The sequence below is a fragment of the Microtus oregoni genome, unplaced genomic scaffold, assembly GCF_018167655.1.
Source record: "Microtus oregoni isolate MIOR12 unplaced genomic scaffold, Mior012 000022F_ref0000154, whole genome shotgun sequence".
NCBI classification, from domain to species: Eukaryota; Metazoa; Chordata; class Mammalia; order Rodentia; family Cricetidae; genus Microtus; species Microtus oregoni.
The window spans coordinates 4,581,852-4,601,227 of NW_024543081.1; the positions used below are offsets into that span (position 1 = coordinate 4,581,852).

Consider the following 19,376-nt stretch of genomic DNA (forward strand, 5'->3'; position numbering starts at 1 on the left):
AGGAGGCAGAGGCAAGTGGATCTTTATGAGTCTGAGGCCAGCCTGGTTTACAGCAAGTTCCAGGCTAGCCAATGCTACTTGGTAAAACTGTCTCAAAATAACAAAGCCCTGGTTCATGAGGCTGAGGGAGATGACGGGACCAGAGAGCAGCAGCAAGGAGCAGAAAAGGACAGGGATACCAGATAAAGGCCTCTGTCTCTGGCCACAGTGACCATATTGGCCAACAAGTAGCACTCAACCCATGGTCATTGGGGAGGGCCAGTGGGAAACCTGCCTACCTCTCTGAAAAAGGCAGCGTTCCTCTGTATGTTGTCACTGTCACAGGTATGGGCAGCCTGGATTTCAGGGTAGAAAGAGCTGATCACATAGTCGAGCATCTGCACTCGGATATCATTTCGTCCCACGCTAGGGCCTGCACGCCCTGTGTATTCATCTGGGGGCTTAAAAATTTCAAAGGAGCCAAATCTGCAGAAAAAACCCCAGTGTTCAATATGTCAGACAGACCCCATCCCTTTGTGAGAAAAAGAAACACCAGCATGGCTACAAAGCCTTGTAGCCCTACAATGGAAAGAGCACATGGAATAGACAAAGCAACACCCAGCCAGAGCCTAGCCAGATCTCTGAGTAACAGACATGACAATTAAATTAATCTCTAGTTCCCAGATCCTGGGAGGCCCATCAGGCCCAGAAACCACCATGGCTGTCTACTTTGGCAATTCCAACTCCACACAGGGTTTTGTGCATACCCCAAATACTGTGAAGACCAGCAGGGCTGGCTCCACCAGAGAGAATGCATGGCAGGGTGGCTGTCCCACAGGGAAACTGGTCATGTACAGAGACTTTTGTTAACCAGAGACAGGGTTTCTCTGTATAGCCCTGGCTGTTCTGGAACTTGCTCTGTAGACCAAGCTGGCCTCAAAACTCAGAGATCTGCCTGCCTCTGCCTCCCGAGTGCTGGGATTAAAGGTGTGTGCCACCATGCCCGGCTAGTATTTTTTATCGTAACTGTGTTGCTACTGGTAATTGGTGGGCAGAGGCCAGTGATGCTATCAACATTGTGCACGGCACAGGAAGGCTTCTACTCAAATGTCAACCAAGTTAGGGTGAAGGACATCTAGGGTGAAGCGGTTATCATCTCTGGCCTCTTTCCATCTTCCCAGAGGTCAGAAAAAGCCAGAGACGAACAGTGTGTGGGGTGTGTGGTGAGTAACAGATTGCCAACTAGTCTGGGCATGACAGGATGGAAAGCTGTAAGAACACACTAGCCACCTCCTGGAAGTTCCTCATTCAGATGGCTCCAAGCTAAGGTACAAAAGAGCCTGCCAGATAGGACCAGGTTAATAAGTTACTGGATGACTAAGAAAAAACCTATAGGAGTCTGCTTATGGTGACACTAAATGAGGCCATTTTCTTGTGGAAATTCTATGTGGTTCTTGGTCAAAGGGCATCAAGAGGCATCTGGGGTTAAATCCTGACCATAGCAGGTACTGTTGCTTATTCACAAGCTGGGTTCAACATTCTGGCTGCAGAAGCATGGATCTTCTACGATCTATGAGCAAGTGCACGTAGACAGGCCTAATGGACCCCAGCATTACCTTATAAAAGTGGGAGCTATACGCAACACAACCGTGCACTTTTCATATTTTGGATTACCATCATAGAACACGTCGCGAATCACTGTGGACTCAGATGTGACGCAGGCCCCGGCCCTCGTGGTGGGGATCCCCAGGTGAAACATGGCTTCACTGCACAGGAACTCACGGATGCTTGACCGGAGGACTTTGCGACCATCAGCCTGTCTGAAATCAAACACAGGCCAGGGAGTCAGTCAGGCAAAGGTTACAAGAGCTTTGGTGTGGCAGCCATACGACTAAGGCTGGGTGAAGAGACACACTTCAAACCTGCAGTTTTGTCTTCAGGAGTGTTGTACACAAACCCCTCTTACAACAATTAGCGCATTGTACACATTAGCACCATCTGCAATGATGAAAAACAGAAAACGGGCCGCGCAGTGGTGGTGCACGCCTTTAATCCCAGCACTTGGGAGGCAGAGGCAGGCGGGTGAGTTTGAGGCCAGCCTGGTCTACAAGTGCTAGTTCCAGGACAGGCTCCAAAGCTACAGAGAAACCTTGTCTCGAAAAAACCAACCAACCAAATAAACAGAAAATCACCCTGTGGAGGTTTGAAAGAAAATGGCCCCCAAAGGTAGTGGCACTATTAGGAGGTGTGGCCTTGGAGGATGTGTGTCACTGTGGGGTGGGCTTTGAAGTCTCTTTTCTCAAGCTTCCCTCAGTGTTGACTTCCTGTTGCCTACAAGATGTAGCACACCCAGCTCTAGCACGTCTGCCTGCACACTGCCATGCTCCCTTTCATGATCATACTGGTCTGAACCCCTGAAACTGTAAACGAGCCCCTTCAATTAAACGTCTGATGTTATAAGAGTTGCCGTGGTCATGGTGTCTCTTCACAGCAATGGAAACACTAAGGCACACCCTGAGCGAGCAGGTACAGAAGCAGCTGTTACTTGGGTCTCAGAGGACACAGGCTCTGCTCCGAACGCAAAGGGCAGGCAGAAACTGCTGTGACTGCAGCATAGTAGGTAGTGCTGCAACAAGCAGTTGTTGGGACACGCAGCACATGTCATACCCCTAACGGAACAAAACTGCATGGCCACAAGTCTACGTGTGACAGACTCAGTAGGGGCTACAGGGGTTTAAAGAACAAGAAGGGGAACACAACTGCATTCTATGAGTAGTTTGTATACTTGAACTCTTCCCACACACTGGGCCTGTTTTGTTTTTATCAGAATACAATATTGGGAGCCCAGCACAGTGATGGTTCACCTACTTGGACAGGCCACATCCATAGTCCCTCCTTGCATGAGGGATGCCTTGGATGCCCAACCAACAGAGGCCCCTACCTGTAACCAACCAAACCAATACGCTGTGTACAGCCCTGTAACCTCAGTATGTGGAAGACAGGAGAATCAAAAGTTTAAGATCAAGTCTGGTGTGGAGACACATGCCTTTAATCCCATCACTTGGGAGGCAGAGGTAGATGAATCTGAGTTCAAGGCTAGCATAGTACATGTGGCAAGTTTCAAGAGAGCCAGAGTTATGTAGTGAGACCCTGTCTCAAGACAGAAAAGGATAACATAGACCATGCTAACCTAGTTGGAGTCTAGGAAATGTGATCTGCCCTGTGAGCTCTCTTCCAGCAGTGTTACCCTATCATCCTTGCTGTGTGACCACATGGCAATTCTGGCTTCTCTGTAACCTAACGCTGGCATGCAGGTAGGCTGCTGTGCACAGGGCTGAGGCTTGGCAGTAGAGTTTTTTTTTTTTTTTAAATTTCTTATTAATTACATATATACACACCAGTAGAGGGCACCAGATCTCATTTAGATGGTTGTGAACCATCACGTGGTTGTGGGGAATTGAACTCAGGACCTCTGGAACCTCTTAATCTCTGAGCCATTTCTCCAGCCCCCAGCAGGAGAGTTCTTGAGCTTACCACAAGGGCTTGTCCTGAAGCCCCTACATTCAAGGCAGGGAGGAGGCAGGGGAAGAGGCCACCTACCCATCTCAGGGCTCTAGAAGCCTTGACCCCACAACCACCTCCAATGTCAGCCTCAAGTCTTGGCAAAGCATTGAGGTCAGGGACCTGACACACCAATTATGAGACCTAAGTAAGGGTCAAAGGGATCTCTGGCTTAAAGGAAACATTTTAGCTGACTTAGGTATGAAAACACCAACTAAAAGTTCGTCCAAAAAGCATTTTTGTGGCTGGATACGTGACTCAGTAGTAGGCTAGAACTTGTGAGATTCTGGATCTGATTCTCAGCACCATGACAAGAAATAAACAACAAAACCTTCCAACATCAAGTTATCCTGACAACAGGCTTTTGTGTGTGTGTGTGACTTGTGAACAAGAATATCAAAACGAAGACGTTTGAGCCGCTCCCAGAACGAGTGGGCTCTGGAATGTGGAAGCTGCCCTTTTCTCCAGGAATGGACACCTCTGCTAAGCTTGCTCCACATGAGCAGCAGAGTGCCAGGTGAAACCATCAATTTGGCTTGGGGCACAGATCAAAGGCTTGGGGGGGTGGGAAGATGAGGAAGAACCCACTATTCTGAGAACTCGCCTGAGATGAAGACACTTGGTGGGGGATGGTTGGCACGTTGGTGGTTGGAAGAACAGAGGTAGATGTAGTGTCAAGCCATAAAACCCCAACTCACTATCTCTTAGTCACTTAACAAGCATCTTACAATCAGGTAATGAAATCCAGAAAAAAAGTCCCAAGTGCTGTCTGGACCTGGGTGGCAGGACTTGGGTAAGAGCTTCTTTGGGCCTGTATGGATTTGGACAGGCCTGTCTTGGACCACCGGGGTACTTCCCACAGAAATCCAAGAACTACCACCTGATGGTGTGTGTGTGTGTGAGCGATTAGAACTGACAGGCTTGGGAGAATGGCCACAGAGAAGGTGGGTATGAGAAGAGACTGTCCCTCCAGTCCCTAGACGGTGCAGAGAGAGGCCTGCTAGAGTCTGGGCAAGTTGGGGAAGCAGATTGCTTAAGCAACAGGGGAAAACAGATGCCAGGACACTAGTCCAACACTTCACCTCTGAAAACTGGGCAAACAGTATCATTCCTGGAACTGGCTCCAAAGTCCTCGGTGTGTTTCTGACAACATAACGGGCAGCCATTAGAGGCGCGCTCCTTCTGCTTCACCTGACAGAACAGCTGGGGACCGCTAGAGTGTCTGTCAGAAAGGGAACACAGCCCCTAACTCCCTGTTCTCAGTCTCGTCACCTGACAGAACAGCTGGGGACCGCTAGAGTGTCTGTCAGAAAGGGAACACAGCCCCTAACTCCCTGTTCTCAGTCTCGTCACCGGGCACCTCCCGGTCAGGCCTCTATGCCTTTCTCCACAAAACCTTTTGCAAAGACGCTCCACCTTCTATGTACTAAGCCCTCCATGGAGCTCTTCTGGCCGTCGGGCTGGCTAACCCAACCCGGGCCAAGAACGCCACTGAGCATCTTCCCGTTTCACCCAAGCGCGCAGGAGGAGGCCGCCTGGGTGCTCCCCGAGTTCCGCACCTGGAGAAGGGCGTGGGGCCGGCGCCCTTGAGCTGCAGCTCCCAGCGCTCGCCGGCCGCAGTGCACACCTCGCCCAGGTACATGGCGGCGCCGTCGCCCAGCTGCCCAGCGAACTGGCCGAACTGGTGTCCACAGTAGCAGTGCGCGGCGGGCTCGGCGCCCGGCAGCAGAGCATTGCCACTGAAGAAAAGCGCGGCTTCGGCCTCGACCTCGGCCTCCTCGCTGGACTCGAGCCCCAGCAGCGCCAGCGCGGGCCCCGACAGCGCCACGAGGTGCGGCCGCCGCAGCGGGGCGGGCCGTGCGCGACTGAAGCAGGCTCCGGGCACCGGCCGCGGGGTGGACAGGACGTCCTCGGGCCCGGGCGGCGGCGTCTCCACCGGCAGCGCGCGCAGGGCACGGTTGTCGAAGCGCAGCGCCGCTAGCCAGCGCGGCGTGGGCTCCATAGCAACAGCCCAGGCGGACCAGGGCGCGGGCGACGGAAGCGCGAGGCCCACAGACTGCGGCCGGGTCCTGGCAGCCGCGAGCGAAGCCCCGAACGCGGCTCTGAGGGAGGCCATTCGCCTCGCCGCCGGAAGCTCGCTCGCCACGACCGGAAGTTTTTCACCACCCAATTCTGGGTTGGCGAGGGGCACGCCCAGAAGCGTGACTCTGATTGGTTCTCTCTCTTTTGTCTACTTCCGGGCTTCGATAAGTTGCAGATGAGTGGGCCCGAGGCGCTCTCTACACTCTGACATCAGGGTACCTGACCAGTAGACCTCCGAAGCTCCCACCTGGGTGACATGTGAAGGCCTGGAATACTCCAAGTGGACTTACAGGCTGAGTGACGTCCCTGAAAGACCACCAGGGGCTCCTCTAACTGATGGGCAGCCAAGGTCATCCCCAGCACCACTGGGTGCTTTGGGTTTGGGTGGTTCTGTCCATCACACGCATAAAACCAGAAATTGAATCTTTGAGTTGCTTTATTCAGAGAGCCAACAATCTCGGACAGTAGTTTAACATCCTAAAGTCGTAGCTTTCATCTAATCTTTAGCCAGCAGATTATGTAGGTACATACAAAGGCAGTCTGTCATTCCAAACTTGAGTCTTGCCCCTCTGCTCAGGACGTCAATATTGTTTCAGATTTATGGTGTTGCTTCCCTCTCCACCATTCCCTCTCTGTGAGCAGGGGGAGGGTCTGCAAGCAAGGGCCGGAGTCTTTCGTTTGTCCTGAGTCAGATGTTTGGATAACATTCCTGCTCAATTCAGAGCACATATCAATGTGGATTCCTTTCTACAATAAATGTATTCTTATAATGTAGAATATACAGTGCCCTTCCATTACGACATTTTTTCCTCATTTGTTTTGACCGGAGAAGGGCCAGAAATCTTGTCGGTGTTCCTGTGGGATTTGTGGGAGAGTGGGGAGCTGGCCACCTAAGACTTACTATAGGGATAATTTGAGTCAACAATTACACTAGGGGGGCTGGAGAGATGGCTCAGAGGTTCTCCAAAGGTCCTGAGTTCAATTCCCAGCAACCACATGGTGGCTCACAGCCATCTGTAATGAGGTCTGATGTCCTCTTCTGGCCTTCAGACAGAATATTGTATACATAATAAATAAATAAATAAATATTTAAAAAAAAAAACACAATTACACTAGGGCAAGGCTGAAGCAGATTGGGTATTGGGTCAGGGCAGGAGTCTGAGCTTACCACATACAGAACCTCTCTCTGAAGTGATCACATCTCCTTTCCTCCCCATTTTGTGTCTGTCAACTGCAATTTAGGTGGTATGAACCTTGATGATGGGAGGTAGACAGCATCCAGTGTTCAGGGAAACCTATTAGCCTCACACAGAAGACTTTGAGCATGGACAAGCACACTCTTTCCTGGCTGTGTTACTTCATTTCAGCCACTGAGAATTCACATCTGGAACTTTTCCTGGGGCCACATTGGGCTTCTAAAACTGCAACGAACCTAGCTCTGCTCCTGGAGCTGTGATTACACTAGTGAATTTGCCCTCCCTCTACACAGGAGGCGGGATGCTGTGTATGTAGACTTTTTCTGTGAAAATAGGCTTTAGCACCTCAGCCCTGGCCAGAGGATCTGAGTTGTTGCTGCTGCCACTAACATGGACTTCACTGGCTACCTTCAGGGTCTACCTTGCATCCAAGAAATGATGTATCCCCTCTCCCGTTTGTGAGGCAGTCCTGAAGCATGAACCAGAGGGTATACAGGTGCTGAATACATGCACTTGGCTGGCACACAGATAACCTTGCTAGGCACTAGTGAGCACCAGTCTGTATACTTTGCTGAGGTGGATAGTATGTACTCTGGGATGCAGGAGTACCTCTAAGCATCCTGCAGACCTGGGGGCAGATGACAAAAGAGGAAGCCAGTCCCCATCACCTGAGTCCCATTTCCATACACTTCACAAAACGGGAACTTCCAAAATTAAAATTTATTTCTCTTTCTAGGGAATGAATCCACAAGTGTGAGACAGAAGTACACAGCCCAACCAGCCCTGTATCCCCTGCCCAGCTCAGTGTTTCATTATTTGGCAGTCAGCACAAGGATAATCAGAGTGGTCTTGGTCTTGCTAGGCTGTACAGTATGAATGGCTGGGTGTGGACAAGCCAACCATGGTCCTAGGTTTGTGGCCCATAGTGGGTCCACTACTGTCCACAGTGCAGTCTGGGCATCCCACCTAATGCACAGGAATCAGGTCAAGCCCCTCCTAGCACCAAGGGCAGCCAGAGAAGCAGGCTGATACCTGAGGCAGCCCCATGCCACACTGAGCTGTCTAGCAGAGGCTGACCTGGACACCCAAGCTGACTCTGACATACACTGCCCACTTGGGGCACACAAATACAAATAAAAAGACTTCTTTGTCCTTGCTGGATTTAAGGCTTGAATTTCCTGATATTTGCTTCAGTTTGTTTTTTTCTTTGACGTCAAAATTACCTGAGTAAAAACTTTGATGATATTAAAAAACAAAAACCAAACCACAGACTCTCTGCAGGCAGAGATGCAGCTGGCAATGCTGCATGCATGTCCAGGCCAGCCAAAGGCCTGACACACCCACAGGAAGGAGCTGCATGGACACCCAGCTCCCCATATTGGCCGGCCCCAAACCCACAGTGAGATGCACTCGGGGCCAGATGCTCCTGCCGGCCAGAGCACAAGGCACAGTGAGGTAGGTAGAGCAACAGCTTGCCAGGCCCACCCTGGGGTTAGGTGTGGGGCACCTCAGTGCCTCCCCTCAGCTTCTGGCCCTTTTGGAGTTAGGCCACTGGGTCCTGACACTGTGGATGGCCCTGACACCCATGGGTGGCCCCTACAATGTGTGTGTGGGGCTGCTGGGAAGCCTGAGCTCAGACAATTAAATATTCTTTATTTGGGAGGGCTAGGCATGGGGAAGGTAGGGTAAGCCTGGCCTAAGCCCCCATAGGGGGTGGCTTGGATGCATCTGCACCCAGGGACATCCCCGGACAGGTGGTGCCAGCTCCTTGGGAGCACCAGATGTGATGCAGAGGAGTAGAGCCCCGGGGTGTGGTCTCTTCTTTGTATGGTCCTCCTACCGGCCTGGCCGGGCCTCGCTCACCCTCTGGAGGCAGAACTGCGCAGCAGGCAGTGATAGGACCAGGTTCATGGTTCGACGGCCCATCCAGTAAAGACTGTAGCCCAGCAGGCCAAAGAAGGCAGCCTTCACAGCCACCCGGGACACTCTGCCAGAGATGGACGGAGGGGGAACTCTGTGGGAGGGAGAGGTGTGGTAGGCCTGGCTGGAACATGTATGGGTCACCACCACGTGCAGCTGCAAAGACTGCTGGGTGAGGTGGGGAGGGCACTCACGTCATGATCTCCTGGATGTTGAGGTCGGTACTCCAGTTCTTCTCAATGCCAGGCACATGACCCATGCCAACGACACCCACAACCACAGATGGGACACACTTCCTGGGCTCAGCTGTCGAGGGAGGGCAAAAGTCAGTGGAAGGCACAGAGCTATTATCTTGGGGAGTTCCCACCCTGGCCTGTCCATCACCATCAGAGGCGCGGGGAAGCTCAAGGCGCCGTGCAGCCTGCCTCAGCATATACGTCAAATAGATATCGCGCTCTGAGACAATGGTTCGGTGCAAGTCAGGAAACTCCCCGATCATCTCTGCCATCATCTGCTCCAACAGGTCCTTCTGCTTGCAGCGCTCTACATCGTCTTTGCTGAGGGCAGAGGGCATGAGCTTAGACTGTGGGGATGAAGGCATGGGACGTCTTGTGTTGCTGACTCAGGGCAGGGACCATAGCAGGTGTGGACTGTGCCAGGAACAGGCCAGGAGGCTGTCCTACCTGATGGGGTCTGACAGGAAGCACAGGCCCCAGGCCAGCTTGACCTTCTGCCAGAAGGAGAGTGCAGCAATGGCCCTCTTAAAGGTGACTGGGATGGGCCGGTCACCCAAGTGGAATTTGCAGAATGGTACCTTGCTTGCCTGAGGTAGATGCTGGATGTTAGGACTTGTAATGCCATGGGTAGCTGCCACCAGCCCCCACCGAGGCATTCACAAATCCCCTAAGCCTTAGCACCCACCTCCTTGAAGGCTTCCCTGAACTCGCCACCAGGAGCCATGCCTAACTGCTCAGTGATGTGGGCCGACACCTTCAGCAGCAGCATCTGCATGAGTCCAGACATGAGCCCATTCTGTAGGAAGAGGAACTGCGTCAGCTATGGTGCACACAGTGAGCAAGGCAAAGCAGTATGAAGACGGCAGCGTGTCTTCGAGCTAGGCCCCTTCCAGTAGCCAGGGACAGGTCATCCTGGCTCATGAGGAGGCTCAGAAACAGCAGGTCATCTTGGCTTCAAGAATCAATCAAATGTGTTTTCCCTGACAATTTTCTTTTATATGATGGTAGAAGATGTTAAGACTACCTGACCAGGTGTCTGAGGCACAGGTTGGTCCTGAGCAAACAGGCTGGAGTCCAGCACCTACAGGGAGCCTCAGTATTCACCATCTCCACCTGTGGAGGGCAACACGAATGCCTAGCATTCACAGTGACACTGGCTGCCTCTGGTCTGGCCAGGTTGGCTGGGCCCTGAGGTGGGTCAGTATGCTGAGATTCCCCACTGCATGGCCGAGACAGGTGGCCTTTCTTTAAAAAAGGTCACCCCGTGAGCTGCTGCATAGACTGTCTACTCTGTACCTTTCTTGATTCAGGAGAGTGCACTGTAACCTGGTGATAATTTATCCTACAGGAGTGTCCTTACCTATCTGACCTGGGGGACAGACTGCAAAGTCTAAGCTATGAGACTTAGGTGGAAGGATTTTTTTTTTTTTTTTTTTAAGTTTTTCATGACAGGGTTTCTCAATAGCTATGGATCCAGTCCTGGAACTCACTCTGTAGCCCAGGCTGGCCTCAAACTCACAGAGATCCCCTCTGCCTCCCAAGTGCTAGGAATAAAGGCATATGCCACCACCACCTGGCTTGTTTGTTTTTTAGAATGTAGCCCTGGCTGGCCTGGAACTTGCTTTGAAGACAGGCTAGTCTTGAACTCACAGAAATCCACCTGCCTCCCAAGTGCTGATATTAAAGCTGTTGCCACCATGCGCATCCTGGGGTTATGGGTCAGGCAGTACCAACTGACTACTGGAGGAACTAGAGCTGATGGGGTCAGAGTGCCCGTAAGGCCAGCCCACAATAGAAACTGGACACCAGGACAGTGGCCTCCTGGTGGCACCACCTGTGTATGCTATTACACATTGCTGGGAAGACTAAGTGCCACATGAGACTCCTTGAGGGGACAGCAGGTGCCAGCCTCCCCACTTTGTTGACTTTTACCTAGGCCCTCACCAGACAGTTGTATGGCTCTTCTTCTAGTGGAGTATGGAACCCTCTGTTGTAAGGAGGGTCCACGGGGGTTGGGAACAGGGACAACACACGACTGGTATTAAAACCACACCTGGTCAGACAGTAGTGGCGCACGCCTTTAATCCCAGCACTCAGGAGGCAGAGGCAGGCGGATCTCTGTGAATTCTAGGCCAGTCTGGTCTACAGAGCAAGTTCTAGAACAGGTTCCAAAAGCCATAGAGAAATTAACCTGTCTAAAAAAAAAAAAAACCAAACCAAAATAAAACAAAAACAAACAAACCAACAAACCCCCACACCTGACTGCATGGTGACTTCTTTAACAGGGTATCCAGTAAAGGTTTATGGTGACAGCCCTCATCTGGGAGACTCCAGGGTGAAAAGTGCTCAGGATGTCTGGGGACACTCACTTGAGACTTTAACACTTGTTTCCTTCAAAAGGAGGTGCGCTGCAGCTGGGGCAGGACATGCTGGTGACCTCTGAAAACCAAGCTCACAAGGATGTGCTACTAGGTGTTGCTTCTCTTACCCCTGCAGGGCTGGGGCAATGTGGAAGGGTCATACAGCAATGTGCTGGGCCAGACAATGCTCAGACCCACCACTGCAGCTTAGCGAAACAGGTCCCTGCCTTGTGAAGGAGCCTTATCCATCTCCTCTTCCAGCCTGTCCTTCTCCGGGTGAGTAGGCTTGTCACCAGGGTACGACTGCAATGACCAGGAGGCTGGCCCAGTCAGGAGTCTGCCTGTCATCGGCTCAAAGGAGACTCTGGGCTCTACAGGGAAGGGCAGCAGCTTCAGGTCTCTATGTAGACCTGGCACCCAGAGCTCACGGGATGCTCGTGTGCGCACCTGCCTGACAGCCTGTTGCAGCTTCTCCAGGCTGACCTCCTTGGCCTCTCGTAGCAGCGTTTTCTCGTCCATCTTCAGCATGGACACACGGTACTGACAGAGTTCCACAACTACCACGTCAGGCTGCACCTCCCGGATAGTCTGTAAAGCAAGGGCCACACTCTAATAGACCCATCCTCTTAGTAGTTCCACACTGGACAAGGAACCCCACACCAGGGAACAGCCAGTACTAACAGCCTGTGTGGCTTCAGTGACAAATTCTAGAGAAAAAGCAACCAAAGAAAGCTGTGAGACAGCTTTACTTGTTAAAAATGAAGAAGCATAAGGCTTGAGCTGTGCAGCAGGAAACACTACTTATTACTCCTGGGGACTCCGGAGCTAGAAACGCCTGCTGCAGTTCTTGTCTGGTTGCCCTGGCCTGAGTCCCTGGGGTGCAGACTGGCAGATGCAGTGCTAAAATGGCAAGCGCTCACCTTCACTACATCCCGCTTGCTGTCATCACTGAAGTGAGCAGTGCCCACCACATATACCCTGCTCCCATCCTCGGCCACCAGCTGGGTCACAGTACGTGGAAGGTTGGGCCGCTCACGCCGCCGCTTCAGTTTCATCTCCAGGAGCAAGTTGAAGGCATCCACGTCAGCTGCAAAAACAGCAAAGGCCATTGGGCTACGGCCTGAAGCCAGGGCAGTCGCCTATACACCGGCTACAGACCCTTTCCAGGCCCTCAGTGAGGACTGACTCCCATGGGGCAAATAATCTCTGGCAGGCAGTGCCCTCCACACACCCGGCTTACCCAGATGAGCAGACAAGCCACCTGTGAGCAGAGTGTTATCTGAGGGGCCTGGGCAGGAGTTCTCTACTCACCCTCAAGTAGACCCAAACTGTCATAGGAGAGTGCTGTGGATGGGCAAGAGGAGGTGACCATGTGCCCTGGAAGTGTCTCAGTTACGAATATGGCTGGACTAAGGGGAAGCAGAGGCTCTGTGTGCAGGCATAAGTTGGCAGCCAATTTCAGGATATTTCAGGGCACCTGAGTGCAGTGAGGGGTTCCTGCTGCTGACTCCCTCCCCACAGCTGGGCAGGCCATTGATAGTCCCATTCCCTCCCTGGGACCCAGCACTGTGTCTATACCAAGTCCTGAAGGGAAACATACAGATGTTTTGAGGATCTCCGGAAAGCACCCTTGGCACTGATTCCGAGGCCCCTGATGTTACCACTGGTTCCATATCAGCCTGCAGAGGGAGAGTTCAAGTAAGTGTTCAAATACCTGGGCCCCACCGCACAGGTCAGCACACTTCAGACCACTGCCTCAGGTCTAACCCATGGAGGTACTGCTGGTTGGACCCCCAAAACACTAGTTATATCAAGTTAGGTTTCTGCAGAGAAACAGCTAAAGGGACTCAAGATAGCCGCACCAGGACCCTCACCCTGCTGTGAACAGCACCAAAAGATGTTGCTGGACTTGGGGAAAGGGCTGTTTAGGAAGATGCTCCATCAGCCCCCAGCTTCCCTTACCTCTTGAGCTGGTTTCTCCTCTCCCTCCATGACAGGACAGCAGCTTCCTGATTGATGCAGGATGCCTGAAGAATACAGACATAGTTCTTACCCGGGACCCCAAAGGCAGGATCAGGGATCACTGTGGCAAAAGGACTAGGTCCATGCTATTTGAGGTCTAGGGTTCTTTTGGGATGTGCCAGACTGATGAGTGGCCAGCAGCCTCTTTGAGCAACGTATGGATGGTTCCGTGTAGGGAAGTCCCTGGTACACGGGCTTCAACTCACAAAGGTGCAAACATAGTGAAGCTAACCTGCATCTCTCTAAGGAGTTGTGCTAACTCCTCTGGGGTTATTGTAGGACACAGTGCTGTGGCTGCTATCCCCATGCTGGGAACCCCAGAGCCTTTTGGGAAAGCCACTTCAAGGAAACCCTCCATTCTTTTTATAACGATGGCCACAACCATTTGGCTATGAGCCAGATGGAAGACTAAGCAAGAAGACAGCATCCTGAGGAGCCAAGATAACTTTTCCAGTTTAAAAGACAAAGAAACCTAACATGGAAGAAACTGCATTAGAAACTTGACAAGGGGTAGTACCCTGGTAACCAGTCCATGGCACTGTGGTTCCTTACTGTGTCACTGGGAGCCCCAGGGTTGGGGGCCCAGAGTGCCAGATGGCACAGAGAGAAGAGTAACACATTGTCCAAAGGGGACAAAGGCAGCTCCAAACTATGGCCCAGCAAGGTCAACAGACTTCATGTATGTGCCAGTGGTCAGATGCCGCTGACCAGGCAGATATATGTATGTATGTATGTATGTATGTATATATATATATATATATATATATATATATATATATATATATATATAGTGTCTTTGTATGTGTGCCTGTATGTGCACATGGGTCTGGGTGCCAGGGGGGACAGAAGGGACAGATTAATCTGGAGCTGGAGTTACAGGTGGTTGTGAGGTACTGATGTAAGAGTTGAGAACTGGATTCAGGTCCTCTGCAAGAACAGTATGGTACTCTTTGTATGCTGAGCCATCTCTCCAGTCACCCCTCCCAACTATATAAGTCTTAGTAAAAACATGTAAAGGTATTTCAATTCCAAGCTGGTGGGTTTCATGAATTATAGATGCTATTTCCTCAAACAAAATAAAATCATCAATCATAATGTACATGTTACTTATAAACATTATATTTGTTTTATATATGCTAGTTTAACAAAGTGTGTGTGTGAATCCAAATATGTAAACATCCACAGGATCTGAGCACTCAGGACAGAAACACTTAGCGGACACAATGGTCCTGGCTGGAGAAAGCCTTTAAAAACGACAAACCTATTGGAAAAACCTGACCCTGGGCACAGTAATGTTTTCAAGAATTTTTATTATTACCAAATATGTATATTTGTGTGCCTATGTGTTTTGTGCACATGGGTACAGTACCCACCCGATACCAAAACAACAGCTCTTCTAAGAGCAGTACTTATGGGGAACAGTGGTGCACACCTTTAACCCCGGCACTCAGGAGGCAGAGGCAGATGGATCTCTGAATTCAAGGCCAGTCTGGTCTACAAGGCGAGTTCCAGGACAGCTAGAGCTACACAGAGAAACACTGACCCCCCCCTTAAAAAAAAAGCAGTACATGTTCTTACCTCCTGGGTTTTGTAATGTTTTTAATGTTTAGAATTCTAGTTTTCCTTCAGCTACGGCAAGAAAGGGTGATTCTGCTTTGGTGTGTTTGAGGGCTGAGGGCAATGTGCCCTGGAAGAAGCTGGGTCAGAATGGGGGGATGGTAAGATGACAACGGTCCCCACAGACCCTGGGGACTTTCTGGGCTCACTTTGACCTACCACTTTTATCTGCACACTTCTTGGAACTTTCAGCCCCCTCCTACAGTCTCCTCTAGTCCTGCTGATAAATGTGATTCAGGGGTCTCTCTGGGTGTAATCAAACCTCTAATGCTGTGGTCAATATTAAAATGAGGGCAGGAAAGAGGAACTGGAGCAGGACCAGCAAGGGTTACAAGGTAGAGGGCAGCAGAGACCCTGAGACAGCCTCTGAAACCATGTGCTCCTGGTCTTATGGAGCTTCCCGCTGTTCTAGGGGCAAGCAGAGCTTATCATACTGCTCTGCCCTGGGGTCCCCCTTCTCCCTAGTCTGGAGCTTATCCTAAAATGCACCCTGGACATTTTATATAAAGGTTGGCTCATCTGGGAAGAGTCATTGCTGGCACAGGGCCTGGGCATAGCCAGGACTACACTAGACCCCATAGCATCTGCTCATAGTTTCACCATAGGGCTCTCTTTTCATTAACAGAATAAAAAGCTTCAAAGAAACAGGAACAGGGAGATGTGCTGGGCCAGCTTGGGAGAATTTGCCTTCCAGGACAGTGTAGGGACTGTCCCTCTCACTCCATGGAACCCCAGGCGGAAGTGGGGAGTGTAGCCCAAACAGCGACCAACAGTGAAGGAGATGATCACCCGTGGTCTGGCTGAACATATGGAAGCAAACCAGCAGTACTAACAGCAGACCAGGCTGCTGAAGCAAGAAATGAAAACTTAAAACATCTTGCATAAGTGGGAGGGCCAGCCAGAGCAGCAGCGAATGGGAAAGGACCACATCATCTCTGCCTGCCCTGCCCTTTAAGAGGTGGGGCGGTTGCAGGTTTGCAGTTAGCTTGGTAGATCTACCCTTCAAGGCTTGTCTAGGGTGCCTCTGAGCCTTTGAGGAGTATGGAGGCCACCAAAGCTGGAATACTGGCTCAAGATAGCTGTGCAGAGTCTCTGGCTGGTCCACATCAGGGCTGATTTCACCTCCAGTCACCCCAATCGTGTGGTAGGTGGAGGAGCCCACAGGCTGGTCAAGAGCCAAGCTCTGACACTCAAACACAGCACCAGGCAGAGTAGTGCAGCAGGGAGGGCACGTCAGGCAAGAAGGCCACTGACAGCTTCCCCCAACCCCCGGCCAGAAGTCTGTGATTCTGAGTCCCTGGCACTATCAAATCCACACATTTTCCAATCCTTCGGCTTCCTGTCTCTCAGATGCAATATTATTAGGATATGAATACCTCCTCTCTCTGCTAACTATTTCTGACTGAGCAACCGAGACAGACCCCCACTTTCACATTCACCAAACATCCAGTCACCGAACCTGCACTATGCTTGCCATGTGTGCTTTCCAGACATACTCAAGCCAGAAGTGACCTCCCACTGTCCAACCTCCCCAGGGAACAAATCTCTTCATAAACCCCCAGTAGTTAGCAGTTTCTACACCTATTCCTGGCCAAGACCACATTGTAAACTTTCACAGGGTAAAGTCAGAGAGCTGGTCAAGCGGGCCTCCAACCAACTCTCTTTGCTGAGCAGGACTGGGAGATGCTGTTCCAGGCCTGCTACCAACCAGGCAAGATGTCAAACACCCGAACTTTTAGCATCTGCTACATTTCGAGGGGAGCTAGGCTTAGAGTTTTGAAAATTCACAGCTGTCTATGGCTTTAAGAGCAAAAAAGGCCGATTCATGTCAGGGCTCACAGGGAGACAGTGCGCTGGCATACCAGCTCAAAGTAACCAGAGGTTCTGCATTGAATGCAGACCCATTTCAGACAGGCTCCCCACCTGCCCAGCCTGGGTCCTATTAATACGAACTAAATGTATTCTCTTACCGAAACCATACACTGAAAACCTGCGCCTCAAAGTAATGACATCAATAGGCAGAGGTTTTAAGGGGTGACTGGATTCAGATAAGGCCATAAGGAAGATCCCATGATAGGATTGGTGTCCTTATAAGAGACACTAAGCAGCCGCGAGAACACAATGAGAAGGGGCCTCTAGGAGCCGGGCAGCTGTCAATCAGCAACCCAAAAAGATTAGCATTCGTCCTTGGATTCACAGTCTCTAAAAGTCCGAGAAACAGACGTTTGTTAAATTTCCCGATCCACAAAACCCCATCACCACCCTGAGCTGACACACCCACCCTACTCTTCAATCTCTGAAAACCTGCTTCTCAGACGACCACGACCAGGTGGACTACTAGACAAGCCTTCATTGCCTACTCAGAGAACCAAGAAAGAAAGAAGTAAGAGGATGCCTAAAAGCCCTGGTCGCTTCTTGTTCGTTTCTGAAGCCTGGGCACTACCGGACCCAAGAAAACCTGCTGCCCAAGTGTGGCCGAGCTGAGGGCCGGAAGAGGAAACACACCGGAGGTGAAGAAGCCTTAGCCAGTCCTCCCGGGACCTAGTTTCTGTTCACCTGGAGACAGATGCCCTGTAGGGGCCTGCAGGCTCCTGGAGCCGTCCACTCTGCCAGAGCCTGGCATCCTGCCCACAGTACCACGGCCACCGCAAGACGAGCCTTTTTAGAGAGGCAAGAGAGGGAGGCCCGGGGACCGCTGAGTCTTGTCAGACTAGCGAACCTGCAGCCTCTCCGCTGGAGGAGCACGGAAGCTTGGAGACGAGCTCACTTCTAAAGAAGCTCTTGACGTCCCAAAGCCAGCAGTGCGCTTCTGAGCGTCCGGGTTGTTTCTGGGACTCGCGATCCCAAGAAAATCTACACCGTCCTGCGTCACCCTGACCCGGTGGGATGCGTGCCCCTGGTCGGTCTCCGTAGTCCCCACCTGCAGCTCGCGCCCTCCCGCACGCGCCGTCCAGGCGCGACGAGTCCCCGCCCGCCCGCCCTCCCGGCCAGGCCACGGCGTACCGAGCGAGGCGGCGGCGCTCCTCAGCCGGCCTCCATGCGCGCGCCGCCGGGCTGACGGGGTGGGCCGGGGCGGGGCGGCCGGACGGGCCGGACAGGCCGAGGGTGCGGGCCGCACGGCATGCCGGGAAATGCCTCCCAGGGCCGCGCGCGCGCGAGACCCCGCCCCCGCCGGGTCTAAGCGCAGGGTCCCGCCTACCCGCCCGACGCCCCCAGGTCCTAGAGAGCAACCGGGGACACTCTGTGGGGTGCTGGCCCCACAGCCAAGTCTGTGCAATGGGGCTGCGTTCTTTAGGTGTCCACAGGATGGCCTAGCGTTCAGGGAACAGTCCGCAGAGCTGGAAAGGGACAGAAACTAGGGATCGTATGATGCGCCCTTATGGCTTCCTTGGAGGATGGCACGCTGCGAGGTGGAGAGGCTCAAGGACAGGACTAAGGAGCAAGAAGCTGGCCAAATCAGTCATCAAGGCCTTCAGGACCTCGCGAGTTCCGCTGCATATGACCGAGAGTCTGGAAACTGCGGGGTCTCTGGGTGGGCGGGGCCCCAGTGATAGCCTGGCCAGTGCCCAGTATCAGGATAGCCAGTTTCCAACTGCACTTTGGAACAGGACAGAGGGTGGGGCCAGCTGGCCCACTCAGGTCGGCTGCAGAGGGCTGCTGGTCCTCCCGCCCAAGGTTGGTGAGTGGATGGGAGAAGCCAGGTGGAGTCAGAGTGGACATTTCTCCGTTTGAGTGCCCCAAAACAAGCTATTGTAGGGGCAAGACTGCGACAACCCAGAGCAGGCCCTGACAGACCTTCCAAACGGGGAGTACGCTCCGCTCATTTCTCAACTGCCCCATACAACCCTTTCAGACTCCAAGAGGGGAAAGGTTGCAGCCCTGGCCCTGGGTTTTGGAGACCCTGCCTTTGATATTGGTCCTCTGAATGGCCCTTCTAGAACCTCGCTATTGCAATGGAGTTAATCCTTTCTGCACCAGGCAGGGTACCCTCCAGCAGGCTGTTACGCAAGAGGTCCACATGGAGATGAGTGGCAGGTATTTGCTGTGCTACTTGTCACCATCTCCCCCATACAGCTTCTTGATCCCCCAAGGGGCCTGGCTTCCAGGTGACCTCTGCCTTCCTTGCTCCTTAGCGACACACATCTTTGTTCTGGGGGTCTCGGATCTGTCCCTGTTGATCACGACTTTCATGCCTGTGCTTTGTGGTCACCTCTCCTTTTCTGATTCATGCAGCTCAACAGAAGGCAGGGATGGGCTTAGGGCTGAGAGACTGCCAGCCCTTCTCTACTTGGTCGCAAGGAACAGTGAGTTTACTGTCCCAGTACCTGTACTGTCTGGTTGAAAAGCTCAGTGCTAGGCTAGTGCCAGGAGGGGCCTGGATTCCAGTTCTCGTTTGGATGGTT

At 52.2% G+C, this 19,376-nt stretch overlaps 2 protein-coding genes across 2 annotated transcripts in view; both read right to left on the bottom strand.

The window, feature by feature from the left end:
• The window catches only part of Selenoo (selenoprotein O), an 11,616-nt gene extending 5,921 nt beyond the window's left edge, over positions 1 to 5,695 (bottom strand). Inside the window, exons 1-3 of the mRNA XM_041671885.1 lie at positions 5,100 to 5,695; positions 1,596 to 1,799; positions 279 to 465 (exon numbers count right to left, since the gene is read on the bottom strand). Of these exons, the coding sequence (XP_041527819.1) occupies positions 279 to 465; positions 1,596 to 1,799; positions 5,100 to 5,656 (948 nt within the window). The 5' untranslated portion in view covers positions 5,657 to 5,695. The remainder of the gene's footprint in view (positions 1 to 278; positions 466 to 1,595; positions 1,800 to 5,099) is intronic.
• A 1,824-nt stretch (positions 5,696 to 7,519) lies between these two features.
• On the bottom strand, positions 7,520 to 18,060 carry Trabd (TraB domain containing). The gene is made up of 10 exons (XM_041672695.1): positions 17,977 to 18,060; positions 13,297 to 13,361; positions 12,935 to 13,013; positions 12,255 to 12,421; positions 11,782 to 11,922; positions 9,660 to 9,770; positions 9,422 to 9,561; positions 9,123 to 9,295; positions 8,933 to 9,044; positions 7,520 to 8,832 (listed from the first exon to the last, which is right to left on the bottom strand). The coding sequence occupies exons 2-10, from the start codon at positions 13,324 to 13,326 to the stop codon at positions 8,655 to 8,657; spliced, it is 1,131 nt and encodes a 376-aa protein (XP_041528629.1). The 5' UTR covers positions 13,327 to 13,361; positions 17,977 to 18,060; the 3' UTR covers positions 7,520 to 8,654.
• Positions 18,061 to 19,376: the final 1,316 nt, after the last annotated feature.